The sequence below is a fragment of the Oncorhynchus mykiss genome, chromosome 27 (genome assembly GCF_013265735.2).
Source record: "Oncorhynchus mykiss isolate Arlee chromosome 27, USDA_OmykA_1.1, whole genome shotgun sequence".
Taxonomy (NCBI): Eukaryota; Metazoa; Chordata; class Actinopteri; order Salmoniformes; family Salmonidae; genus Oncorhynchus; species Oncorhynchus mykiss.
Window position 1 is genome coordinate 12,483,435 of NC_048591.1, and position 14,426 is coordinate 12,497,860.

The window sequence follows — 14,426 nt, forward strand, 5'->3', positions numbered from 1 at the left end:
TTTGTTCAGCCAGGTCTCTCCAGGACTACAGTATGATAGATGCCTATTCTCCAATCTATCCCATACAAACATTCTAGCTCAAAGAGAACCTGTTTACTTTCAAGCCATACGAGGTTCAAGTAATGCAATCATACTGTGGTAGATCATTATATTTTTGGGAGAAAAGTGCCCACCTGGGTATATGGATCCAAGCTCCAAACCATCTATTGTAAATAGCGTATTTATGATACTTAAAACATAATGGATGAATTTTCAGCTTTTCACATTTTCTTCAGAAATACACAAACATTGCTAAATTGGTGGGTGTTCAGGAGCTCCACACAGACACACACCACAGCAGACGGTTTCAGGAGTTACAACTTTTAATAATGATTGTTTGTAAATGAAAAAAGGAGTCAGGAGAGAAAAATTTGGGAAAATTGTGTGCCTGGAGAAAGACAAGATGAATTTACAGTGAATGAATGACAGCTATGCAGTTGCAGTCAATATTTCAAAGCGTTCCCAGGTAGGTAGGAGACAGCAGAGAAGGAAAAAACAACCCACGTGTCCAGGAAGATTTGATCTCCATCAGGGTAAATACGAACAAATTCATTTTATCCAGTGTTTCTTTTTTTCCAACAGACAGTTACAAGAAAGGAAAATGTGCACACACTCACACAGGAATTTATTATTTGGGGAATAAGAAGTGCAAGCAAGATCACAGCACGACAATTTACAAGAGGGCCAAAATCCTGCTTCGTTTGAGGACTGGCCAATATTCTTCTTTCCCTTCTGATCCTACCCCCAGTCTAAAGATGGGGGGCGAGGTCAAAGGTCATATCTGAGCTTGAGTCACTCCTCTTTCCGCAACTGCATCTTTTCAGACAGTACAATCAATGTAGTTTGACCACCACATCCTCATAAGTGCCAGGAATAAATTCAGAAGGCTTATCAGTAAACACTTTCAGATCAGCTCACCTCACTCACACAGAATCACAAGTCATCATCCGGCTATTACCTCAGTACTGGCTCTGAACACAACTCTGATTGGATATTGGTGGGACACTTAAAAGGATGAAAGAGTAATGTGGTGAAGGTTTTCACATTGTCTTTTGAAGAGCCTGTCCATTAAAAGGTGAAGAGCTGAATTATTGAACGATTCACCGCTAGGACACAATCTATTATGACACATTGCACTTATCACAATCAAGGGGCCCAAAATTCAGTAGAATAACATTCTGTCACTTTGGCCCGATACCAGATCTGTTCTCCAAGGGTCATTGTCATGCAACAGCACAAACAGATCTGGGATCAGGCTACTGTCACTCGGGACCAACGACGGTAGCGAGTACTGTGGCTTCTGCAGTACCCATTCTAGCGGAGTACACTAGTGTTGACTGTGTCATGGAGAGGAAGTTTGAAAAATAATAACCGTCTTTTCACTGTGTTTGTTTGTTTTTCGAGGACCTCATTATGAGTTTAAAGAGACTGTGTTCATCCCAAATGGGACCCTATTCCCTATGTGAATACTTTTCACCAGAGCCCTATGGCCACTGTAGTGCACCATAAAGAGGAAAGGGTGTCATTTGGAACGGAACCACTGACAGACAGTCCGCCTGAGTGTCTCTCCCTCTCTCTCACACACATAGCCACACACACGTACACACACATGCCAAACAAACAAAAACACTGTGCAAAATGTTTGAAGTAGAAAAACACAGACATAAACAAATAAGAGAACATTACTGAGAGAGAAGAGGTGAAAACATCCCTAGTTATTCGAGAAAAATAAATAAAGTAGATATCAAAATATGAAATCAAGAGAATTTCTGGTATCACACATGCCTAAATGATGGTACATACATTTTGGGTAGCACAGGTAGTAACATTTCCCCCCAATATGGCTGTGTGTGTTGGATCATACCATAGTAGAATATAAACACATACATTTGAGGAGTAGAGACATTACAAATATGGAGGCAAATAGGACAACCACTTTTAAGTGCATTTAAATAGACACAAATTGTATTTTTGAGTTCCTATTTCGATGTGCACTGAGAGACGGTGAATTATGAAATGGCAATTAGTCTTTATGATAAACAGAGAGTGACAATCTATTTACAGCAAAATGTCTCCCAACTTAAAGCTCTAGGAAGAGTAGGAGGGATCATTGGACCAATCAAAGTTGCAGCCTCATACAATAGTCCAGTCAGATAGGCCACTAGGGGAGGGACTTTGGGTTGAAAAAAGACTCGTCTCAGTGCAAGCGCACAAACTCACATGCTGGCGTCCCAGTTAGTAGAAGTCCTCTGCTTTTAGCTTACTCTTTGAAAGCACATTATATTACAAGTTCCTAGCACACAAAGCAGTCTTGCAGATAGTAAAGAGCTCAATTCTACTAGTTTTGATGACTTTTCACAAAAATGAGTTATCCTTTGAGAAAAAACAAGGGCTCGGAAGAGAGAAACGGCGCAAGCTGGCTTGAATTCGTTTGGTCCAACAGAAAACATAATACAGTAAGTCATGGTGGTGTTTCTAGGAATCAGAATCATCAGAAGCCCCTCCCCTTCCTGCTCCCTGACCCTGCCATAGGTCCTGCCTAGCACCTGGTTGGCTACGGTTGGCTCTCATTTCCACGCAGTTTTAGGAGGGCACATTTGCCCTCACTCACACACGCATACACACGCACATATACAGATGGACACACACACACAACTTTACCCAAATGGGTCACAAACACATTATTGCGAATTAAGTGTGCTTTCTTAAATACATTTTATCCTTAAAATATCTTTAAAAACTATAATGTTAACACCATGCAAATAAAGTACCAAATAAAATGTAAAAAAAAACATTTGGGCCCTGTATTTTTGACAAGGCCAGACAATAAAACCTGCATTGTCCACACTTAAAACATACCTACATTCTTGCTAAACACACAGACAAAATACACCAAGCTCCGCCAAAGTCCTAGCAGTCTCATGTTGGCTTTTTCAGTTGTTGTTTTGAAGGAAATGAAGGTAACCAGAGGTTCATAGTTGAGGAAAACCTCTAATTCATGCTCTAATTCATTATTTTTTTGGACACAAAATTTGATCTAAGTGGCTGATGACAGAGTGACGACCTCTCCACTCTCTCTCCTCTGCAAATGTCATAAAGCCACAACAGCTCTGCGCGATGGTATCAATCCCAGAGTACTTCACTTTCAAAGGCCTTGAGTGGCGGCTCCATGTTGGAGGAAGGGGGCGGGGCTGCAGCTGCTTTAAACCTAACGAGGATTCTGGTCGTCACTACGGCCTGCTTCTCCCTCTCTCTGTGTACTCTGCTGCCAGGGTCACAGACGAGTGTATGGGAGTGTATGGGAGTATAGGGCCACAGTGGCAGCTGATGCTCGTTAGGGCTCCTCTAAGGACCCTTCACAGGGGAGAGCATGCCTCTTGAGTGCCCTTGTGGGCTACTGATAAACAGCTCTTTGGAGGCAGACGGTGGAGGGACAGCAAGCCCCGGGGGGCAGCCCAGTTAGGCTATTTATGATCAGATGCTCCCCGCTGAGGCTGCTGGGATAGAAGGTGGTTCCTCATGGGCCAGAGGTGCCAGAGGTGGAGGGGACTCCAGGGGCAGGTGGCTGGGCCTCAGCAGGGGCAGACTGGGGGAGACCTGGATGGAGCATGGTGCACCCTGGGATGTAGGTACTTCCATTGACGTTAAAACAGCTGGGGCTGGGAGACCTGATGACTGGAGAGGTGGACAGACGTCTGCTGTCGTTTCATAGAGGAGGAAAAACTGCAGGGAGTTGGGGGTGTCTTCTCAGATTGGAGTTGGTCCAGTTGTTATGTTTAGGGCGGGGGGGGGGGGGGTAACGTGGTAGATTAGGTCAGGGTGATGTAGGCCGAGGCCTTCTCTTTCAGCTGTCGCAGACACAGATGGCAACTCCAGCTCCCTGGAAGATCAACAGTTCACAAGTTCACTGGTTATTGGAAAGCCTAGGGATTAACCCTTGCAGAATAAATGACCACTGTAAACTGAATACTGATTGCGAGTGCATCACCACATACTGTGGTCAGGTAGTGTGATAGATTTGCAATCTCTTAGCCATGTCAACTTGACTTACGGATGACACAAGCATGCAGCACATGGCCTTTCCCCTTATAATGCATCTACTGTATAAGTGACATTATGAACCCAGCCATTGCATGGTCATCAACTACCGACAATATGCCGGCCTAGGTATACTATACAGTATTCTATAGGACTACACTAGGCCTATATCCTCCACATATCCTGTAGTGTACCTACCCTCTGGGGGCTCCGCCATAGGGGGGCTCAGGCAGTACATATGGTAGCCTCTGTCACAGTCATCACAGAATAGTAACTGATCCTGGAACAAGGAAACACACAAACACAAATAATGTTATGACATTATCAATCAAATATAGGACATACTACACATAACTCACACAGGCCCAGATTTGCTACGCGTTTGTACTCGGTGCAAAGATTGCACCCATTTTTTTGCGTGTTATTAACCTTTACTAAGGAGGAGGAGAGTCCAGGCGAGTGTGTGTTGGTCCCATGTTTCATGAGCTGAAATAAAAGATCCCAGAAATGTTCCATACGCACGGAAAGCTTATTTCTCTCAAATGTTGTGCACAAATTGGTTTACATCCCTGTTAGTGAGCATTTCACCTTTGCCAAGAAGCTGATTAAACAGCAGGATCATTACACAGGTGCACCTTGTGCTGGGGGCGATAAAAGGCCACTAACTTGGCATACTGACTGCAGGAATGTCCACCAGAGCTGTTGCCAGAAATGTTTTACTTCCCTACCATAGGGAAGAATTTGTTAGTACGTCCAACCGGACTCACAACCGCAGACCACGTGCATGGCGTCATGTTGGTGAGCGGTTTGCTGGTGTCAACGTTGTGAACAGAGTTCCCCATGGTGGCGGTGGGGTTATGGTATGGGCAGGCATAAGCTACGAACACAATTGCATTTTATTGACGGCAATTTGAATGCACAGAGATACTGTGATGAGGAAACATTCCACAGGTCACAATCAACAGCCTGATCAACTCTATGCAAAGGAGATGTGTCGTGCTGCATGAGGCAAATGGTGATTTTCTGATCCATGTGCCTACTTTTTAAAAATGTTCGGTGACCAACAGATACATATCTGTACTCCCAGTCATGTGACATCCATAGATTAGGGTCTAATGAATTTATTTCAATTGACTGATTTCCTTATATGAACTGTAACTCAGTAAAATCTTTGAAATTGTTGCATGTTGCATTTATATATATTTTCAGTATAGATGTTTTGGGAGTGTGAAGGGGTGTGTGTGTGTGTGCGTGCGTGTGGTGCTCACGTCATTCTCGGAGGTGCCACACAAGCTGCAGGACTTGCACTCGATACACTGCCAGCGGTAGGTCCGTACGGCTGCCGTCATGTTGACTGTGAACTGCAGGCAGGACGGGTGGCCTGGGGACACAGAGAGGGACATACACACTCTTCATGTTACACTTCGTCACCATCGCTGTCGTTGTCATCTAGTTGGGCTTGTTTCCACTACACCCACACATAATAACATCTGTGTCATAATGACACATTTAACACCAACTAAAACCGGTGTCCATAGGAGTGTCTGTCTGTCCGTACCTGAGCGTCCACAGTCGGCACAGGAGATGAGGTCCTCGGGACAGCCAGTCTTCTTGGAGCCGCCCAGGCAGAAGTCACAGTAGCCGTTAGGGATGACCGACCCATCTGCAGCTTTCTTAGCTGCAATCACACAGGTGGAAAGGTTACATACGATAGAGCTCTTTCTCTAACAAACGCTCTCCTACAGAAAAGCTGCATATTACTCTTATATTCTATGCTCTAGAATATAAGAGTAATCCAGCATTTGTATGAAGCTCCATTGAGCACAGACTCTATGGCTGTGGTCTGTGGTTACTGATGACCTGCTACTGAGGCTGGTGTAGAGCTGAGGACTCAACAGGCTTAGGACTAGACTGACGTAGGAGGAACATCGCAGGTTTGGAGAGGGAAAGAGGAAGAGAGAGAGAGAGAGAGAGAGAGACAGGGTGAGAGAGAGACAGGGTGAGAGAGAGACAGGGTGAGAGAGAGAGAGTAAGCAGAAACGAGTGAAAGCGGCAGAGACAGGAAACATAGAGTGAGACAGAGAATATGAGACTTCCAGCCAACCAGACTGCAGAGCGTCCCAGCTGGATAAAACCCCTCCTCCATATGTTGGTTTTGGTAAAGCAAGCAGCAGGCCAGCTGAAGCCGGGGACTCGCCAGCTCGTGCTCAACCAGGGAAGGGAGGAGTAAGACGGGAAGGGAACTCCACTGGGAGGCCCAGGGGTCTGTTAAATATTGTCAAAGGAACAGTGGGGGGCTGGGACAGACTTGCTGTGCATCAAGCGGCAGGTGCGCGGCGGGAAGCCATTTTAGAATAACCATTAATGGAGAGGAACGTCCCCCTGCATGCATCCTCTCTGTCTCACTGACTGCAGTCGATTGCATAATAACTTTAATAGCTCTGATCACGTAACCAGGACAGTGTATTTGTATGTGTCCTTTATTTCTGTATTAAGATGCAATGGACAGGAACATCACAATGACTCACCATCGTGCCATGTAAGACAGAAGAAGACAAACAGACAACAGTATACAGTAGACTAGACAAGCACACACAGGAATTCATTCCGAATACGCAAACACACACACAAACACACACACAAACACACACACAAACACACAAACACACAAACACACACACACACACACACAAACACACACACAAACACACACAGAGAATTCAGCAGCAGTCGGCATGGTGGAGTAATCAGTGGCTGTCTGGTGTGTGATTTGGAGAGCCAGGGCCCTCTCCAGCGAGGTTATTAATCTAGCCCAGGGTGGATTGTGGCTGGGGGAGGGTGGGGGGTGAGTAGGCGGGGGTGGAGCAGGGCGGAGGGGGGGATTGGGTTTTCTACTCCACAGGGTTGGTCAATAAACCCCAGAGGGAAAAAAAAACAGCTCTGATCAGGATGAGAAGAGAGGGGGGAGGAGAAAAGAGCAGAGGAGCTGTCCGTGGTACCAGCACAGCAGCCAGCCAGGCAGCTCTGTACTTTATTGTATAATGAGGGGCAGTAATGTACAGTGGAGTGGTACATTACGTACATTCAGAGGACTGTGGAAAGCATACCACTATCCCCACCTTCGTCTACAACACCTGCCACTTGGGCACTGAGCTATGTATGGACTATATACAACAGGTACATATAGTATGCATGTACAGTACAAGCATTAAAAACAAGGCAAAATAGGTTTATTAATGAAATACGTCACTTTGAGTAACGTTTTTCCTTTTTAAGCCTCTGGCCTTGTGAAAAAAACACACAGCCCTTCTTTATGTGTATTTTATTTCAACAGACTGCTGCTGACTGTGCTTTACCACAGTCCCTGGGGAGCAAAGCTGTATATGCACACACAATTACATACAACTATATGCCAAACGGCACATACTACAAACAGTGTTGCTCTGGGGCTCTGTGGACCGTGAGGCTGCGAGGACCCCTGAGAGTGAATCAGCAGGCCCTGACACATCTGTGTGTGAGAGTGCTGCCCGCTGGCCTGCCTGCTCAGAAAGGAAAGCCCATCGATGATTAATTGCCTGTGGCCATGCTTAAAGACTGAGACGCTAACCTGAGGTGGTACATCCTTAAGACAGACAGAGAGAAAAGAGAGATAGGGGGTGAAAGAGAAAGAGAAGGTGGAAGGGAGAGCGAGATAGCAAAGTGAGTGGCAGAGAGAGACATAGAGACATACAGACCAAACCAGACAGAGACACAGAAAACTGGCAGACAGGCAGACAGAGACAAAGAACATGCGCGAGAGAGGTAGATAAAAATGATCACAAGTAGCACGTTCCTGAGGTTGTCAAGGGTGATACACACCTCCCTCCCTCCATCTCAACTCCAGCTCCACCTTTCCTGTAACACCCCGCCAATTACTGGGAGAATACAGGCAGAACAGCACACTTCACAGCTTTTAAGTGTGTCTCGGGGACCCACTGGGAATTAGGGGAGAGAGATGAATCCTCAAATACCCCCCTCATATCTCCCCACTCCCTTTCGTTCCCTTCTCTCGCTTTCTCTCCCCCTAACTCTCTCCCCTCTCTTCGTCTACCTCTCTCTCTCGCTCTCTCAGTATAATCCTCTCTACCTCTCTTCCTCTCCCCTCCGCCTCTCTCCATCCCCCTCTCTCTTCCTCTTTTCTGATCTCTCTCTCTCTCTCTCTCCTTTTTCTCTCCAACTCACTCTCCCTTTCTCACTCCCTCATTCTCAATACAGCCTGCTCCTGGAGTTTCCACAATCTCATTCCAGCACAATCCCTGGCCCTAAGAGCCATACCGCACTGGCTGGTCGATAAAGTGGCCACAGCCTTATCGAATTAACACTTCCGCCGGAATACCCACAAGCACCTGTTGCCTGGTCTCACTTTCTCTATGCTTCTCACTCTCCTCCACACTTTCATTCCTCCTTCTGCTCTCTCACCCATGTCTCTTCACTCTGTTTTCTGAGCACAAACCTATTCACACAGGTCCAAGCATGCAGTACAATGAGCTTAAACTCATACACCGGGCCAACAATTAGATAGCTTAGTTAGCTTAGTTAGTGTGGTTTTGCACCTGACAACAAAGCAGGGTTTCACTAAAGCAATCCTACTAGTCTAGTGTTAACCAGTGATGATGCTGTCTATGATGTCACTGTGAACAAACCAGACCAACAGAGACACAGATCAGCTCCTAGCCTCACCTACACACCAACACACTGCCGTCCCCACAACACAAAACACATTGCAGCATGGCACGGGAGCAACTGGAACAGAAGAGGAGAGAGGAAGAGGAGAGAGGAAGAGCAGAACAAAAAGAGGTGAGGGAAGTGAAGAAGTGGCTGCTGCTGTGTCAGAGCATCAGTGTGAAAACACACACTCTGCACTCCTGTCGCCAGGCTGCTTAATGAGGGGAGCGCCACATCTAGACACACACACATACAGATACACACTGATATAATGTATACACACACTCACACACACAGATACAAATACACGCTTATATAATGTATACATACACTCACATTCACAGACAATACACGCACACATGCGCAAACACGCGCACAAGCACACACCGGAACATGTGCAAGTACACACTGAGACAAACGCACGCACGCACACACACACGCACGCACGCACACACACACACACACACACACACACAGATTTATAGCCAGCATATCTTTGCATCATAACTTTTAAAGGCTCGTTCCACTCCCAACCCCCGCCCTCTCACTTTAGCGTGACGAATGAGAGTCCCTCTGCCCCCAATCCAGCCTTCAGTATCAGCTTTCATCCAATGCATACACACACTAGGGCTGTGACGGTCATGGAATTTTGGGTGACATTTTGGATGACAGTTATTGTTTTCTCACACATTTTCTCCTCTCCTCTGCTATACCCTATGAATGTCCCACCTACTTACTGGTGCAAGTCCCGTACTGTTTTTGATTGGGCTTATATATCATCAAATTCCTGAAAAACGGGGTCATTTTAAGATATATTTGTATTCATCGATAAAGGTAAAAAGAATGTAAAAGCAACCGAGAACCTTCATGAAAGGCATCAGGTAAAAGTGAATTAATCCACGAATAAGAATATAATTCTACGGTGCATTCGGAAAGTATTCAGACCCCTTGACTTTTTCCACATTTTGTTACGCTACAGCCTTATTCTAAAATGGATTCAATTGTTTGTTTTTTCATCAATCTACACACCATAATGACAAAGCAAAAACTGTTTTTTTAGAAACGTTTGCAAATTTATATAAAAAAGAAAACCCTGAAATATCACGTTCACATAAAATTCAGACCTTTTACTCAGTACTTTGTTGAAGCACCTTTGGAAGCGATTAAAGCCTTGAGTCTTCTTGGGTATGAAGCTACAAGCTTGACCACGTTTTCATGAATTTAATGATATAATGGGGGAGGAAGGTATTGCCTAGGCAACTGAAGATTTGTTTGCTACAACACGTTGCTTATTTCAGCAAGGAGCAACAAAGTGTCATCATGTTGTAGTCCATGTTACAGCAGAAACAGACAACCGCACGAATGTCCAGTCTTCAGTCAGCTGTTCGTTACACCCCCCCCCCCCCCCAAAAAAAATGTTATGACGGTTATTTTATTTTCATGACAATCTTCATCCATAACCGTGGAGCTAACACACACACACACACACACACACACACACACACACACACACACACACACACACACACACACACACACACACACACTGACACACACACACACACACACACACACACACTGACACACACACACACACACACACACACACACACACACACACACACACACACACACACAGCACAAATGCACAGAGAGACAATGGATTCAGTATTATGCAGGGAGAGTGACTGTGAGTCAGTCAGACGAAAAGTGTCAGTCACAGATGAGAAATCTCATGAGGTACCTTTCTTCTCTCACCCTGGCTGTGCTTCTCTCTTTCACAGAGGAAATTTGATTTTACTTCTGCAATCCGTCTATTGTCACACAAATACCTACACCATCTGTCCCCACCTCCTTCTTCAATTCTCTATCTCCCCCTCTTTATCGCTCTTTTAAACACACACACACACGCATATACGCACGCGCACGCACCAGCAAGACGCAATGCAATAACATGCTCGTTTCTCTTCCCTGTCCAGTCAGCAGGTTGCGTAAGTCCCAGTGCATTGTGGGTCTGAAACAGAATGACATTGCAAAGCGAGAGGACGGTGGAGATTTTGGTGCATAATAAAACTTGATCTATGGCTGCAGTGTAATCACACTGACCTGCACACTATGTCAGCCTCTGTGGCAGCATAAGAGGCTGCCTCTGTCTGTAGCAGATACACATACATAAACAGTACATACACACGTATTGGTATATATACACATACACACGTATGCATATACACACATACAGTGGGGCAAAAAAGTATTTAGTCAAAGTATTTAGCCAAATACTTATTTTCCACCATAATTTGCAAATAAATTCATTAAAAATCCTACAATGTGATTTTCTGGATTTTTTTCTCTCTCATTTTGTCTGTCATAGTTGAAGTGTACCTATGATGAGAATTGCAGGCCTCTCATCTTTTTAAGTGGGAGAACTTGCACAATTGGTGGCTGACTAAATACTTCTTTGCCCCACTGTATATGTTCACACACACACACACACACACACACACACACACACACACACACACACACACACACACACACACACACACACACACACACCATGTCACCGTGTGTGTCTGTGTGTGTCTGTATGTGTCTGCGTGTGTCTGTGTGTGTCTAAGCTCTAACAGACAGACAGATAGGTTTTCATGAGCAGGATGGGGTTATACTAAGATGGCCAAATGACTGAGGATCCAATCCTAACCCGGCAAGCCTCTCCTCTGTTAATACAGAATACCAAATGAGGCAGTGCAATATCAGCCTGCCTTCTCCCTGTCTGGGGTAATATATATGATACATCATAAAGAGAATTCTTTACTTTTACTCTCCTTCCTTCACTCTGTCTCTCCTTTCTGTTGCCTTTAATGAACTCCTCTGCTCCCTCCGTTTCAACCCCTCCAATGCCAAACTCCACTCCCCCCTCCCTCCTCAATGTACATAACAACATACTCTTTAGGAGGGATCCCAGCCTGTCACTATAGCAACCGGATTGCTAGGCAACAGCCGTTTCTCTTCCTGCTTTGTTGTGGCAGAGGAGGCAGTGGAGTGGCGGGGTGGCAGGCAGCGTGAGCTGGTCTGGCTATGCAGGAAGCTACTGTACCGGCACTGGCACCAGCAGCACAGGCATGTGGAAAGTTCAGGAAGAAACCAGACCAAAATAACAGCTAAAGGTGATGGTCGGGGTTGAATAATTAACTTGGTAAGTCCAGAAAGGTCTTCCCTCTAATAAGAGACATTCCTTACCATGGTGGGGCAAACTGGTAGACAAAGTCCCAGCCCCGGTTACAGCAAGCAAGGGACTGACTACACCGAAATAGATCTCCGTTTGAACTGGACTATAGAATCTAAAGTCAAGTAAACTCATAGGGGGATTTTCCCAGACACAGATTAAGTCTAGTCCTGGAATAAAAGGAAAACTCAATAGTGAATCTACATTGAAAATACTTTTTTTTGTCAGGCTTAATCTTTGTGGGGGAAACCACCCCATAAAGCGGTTGTCATTTGGACCATGTTTAGCTTTATAGTATATGGTTAGGTACAGTATACATGTTCTGTGTTTGTAGTGGTGTGGTGAGCTGATCATGTAGTGTGTGTTGCATGTTCAGGGTCCATTGGTCGTGGCTGTACTGCCTCGCCCCCACCACCCCGGTCCTCTCTCTCTCTCTCTCTCTCTCTCTCTCTCTGAACCCAGCCTGTGTCTCCACTCAGTCTCCAGTATAGGCTACTTACTGTGCTCTGCACCTGTCTGCTACAGTACAGACAGAATGACTAGTCAGGACAAACTCATTTTCACCATTTCACCAATACCAGCAAAATCACATAAATCAAATAAATCATAGCACGTTTTAGGGGTTCATTCAGTTGTTTTTACCTGATTAAGTTGACTCATGTCGAAAAAAATAACGTTCAAAGTGGAATTTATATTCCTAAAACATACATTGAAAATTATACGGCTGCTTCCTATTTTTTTTATATAGCCGAGTGTCAAAACACCGTTTTTAAATGTCCAAATAAATTCATAATCAATATTCTGAAATAAGTTGTGATATGTTGAAAACTAATACATACAATTACTCCCTATACACACGTGTCACACTTGTGTTCAGATGACTTGTATTTTGCTAAAGTAGTACCTTGAAAGCTGCTCACGCATCAATTTTACCAAGCAGTCATTCCAGATTGAAATTGATTAGCTTGTTCTACTGTAATCAATAGCGTGCATAGATGAATCACTCACGTTAATATTGTATGGAAATCAATGGAACTGGGGACAATTCACTGCCATTTGCGCTCTTCTAAAATACAAACCACAACGAACTTGGGTATACTAGATATACTTGTCGATATCAACTCCTCTCCTTGTGAATTTCACAACTGCGTTCTAAACCCTGCGACAGACAGGTGAGTATGATCAAATCAACCGGACCAAACCAAAGATATGAATCTGTTTAAAGCAATCGAATTAGGCTCATCTTGATGACTATAAACTTGTACATTAACATCACCAATCTGAGGTAAAAAATAAAAAAAAATCACTGAATTGTATGAGGTGAAAATGCGAGCTTGTGTAAGGAAGTAACACAAACTGTCCACATTAGCGTATTATAAAATAATGTCATATTTCAAAAATAATTAAACAAGTCAATTTTGGATGATAGTACATGTTGCCCACTCACAAAATATTTCAACAATTACATACAATTGAACTGGGCGCTCTAGACTAGAGCCTCTATAGTGTCTGTGCAGCTGTCTGAACATTCCCAGTCCCTACCATGACACAGGCCCTCCACTGTCACCAGACCCTCATTAAAAGACCACCCTCTCTCTCTCTTACTGCAGGACTTTCATCACATGTGAACCTGCTGGAACAGAACCAACTACCACTCCACAGATATCATTCCACATATAGTATCCTACCCCACAGACAGGGAGAGAAAGAGAGAACAGAGACAGCCAGGACGCCATTTTAGGTTTGATACATAATTCATTTTGTCCTTATAGCTGATCACAAGGATTCCTTCTCACAGTGGCAGAGCAAGGTGAGCGAAGCCATTTTGTGAGTGAGGTGAAAGTGGGGAGAAAAATGTGAAAATAAATAAATATAGAAGAAGAACAACAGGGACGAAAGGACGCTGACCTTCAAACGGCTCAATTACATGTTACCCCCCTCCACCCCTCCATCCCCCCCCTCCTGCTCTCACTCCTCCGACCGTCTGTCCGTCCAGATAAACCAGACTCGGAACTCTGATTTGGGGAGAGGACGTAACAAGAACTGGCTTGACTCTTTCTGCTCACAAAACCAATTTTCAGGTGCACACCAGAGGGCCGCCCTCTAAAGTAAACACCCCTCCCTCCTCCCCATCTCATCAATGCCCAAAACCGGCCCCCACCACCCCTGCCTCTCTCACTTTATGAAGAAGAAGAAGAAACTGAGAGGCAGCCATGAATTTTAATGTTGCAGTTCATTTTAACAATCGGCTTCCACTCCTGCAACGGAAATAAATACAGAAAAAAATGAAGAAAATGATAAGCGATGGATAAGTCATAAGACAAAAGCAGAGAGAGGGAGTTGAGGAGAGAAAGAAATGGAGAGAGAGATTCAGAGAGAAGCGGGAAAGGAAAGAATGAAAGCCTGGTAAACTGGCGAT

General features: G+C 44.7%; 1 protein-coding gene across 1 annotated transcript in view; it reads right to left on the reverse strand.

Annotated features, from left to right (window-relative positions):
• Nucleotides 1–344: 344 nt before the first annotated feature.
• LOC110507074 (zinc finger protein neuro-d4-like) overlaps nucleotides 345–14,426 on the reverse strand; it is a 92,120-nt gene continuing 78,038 nt past the window's right edge. Inside the window, exons 9-12 of the mRNA XM_036965272.1 lie at nucleotides 5,636–5,755; nucleotides 5,346–5,458; nucleotides 4,276–4,357; nucleotides 345–3,919 (exon numbers count right to left, since the gene is read on the reverse strand). Of these exons, the coding sequence (XP_036821167.1) occupies nucleotides 3,849–3,919; nucleotides 4,276–4,357; nucleotides 5,346–5,458; nucleotides 5,636–5,755 (386 nt within the window). The 3' untranslated portion in view covers nucleotides 345–3,848. The remainder of the gene's footprint in view (nucleotides 3,920–4,275; nucleotides 4,358–5,345; nucleotides 5,459–5,635; nucleotides 5,756–14,426) is intronic.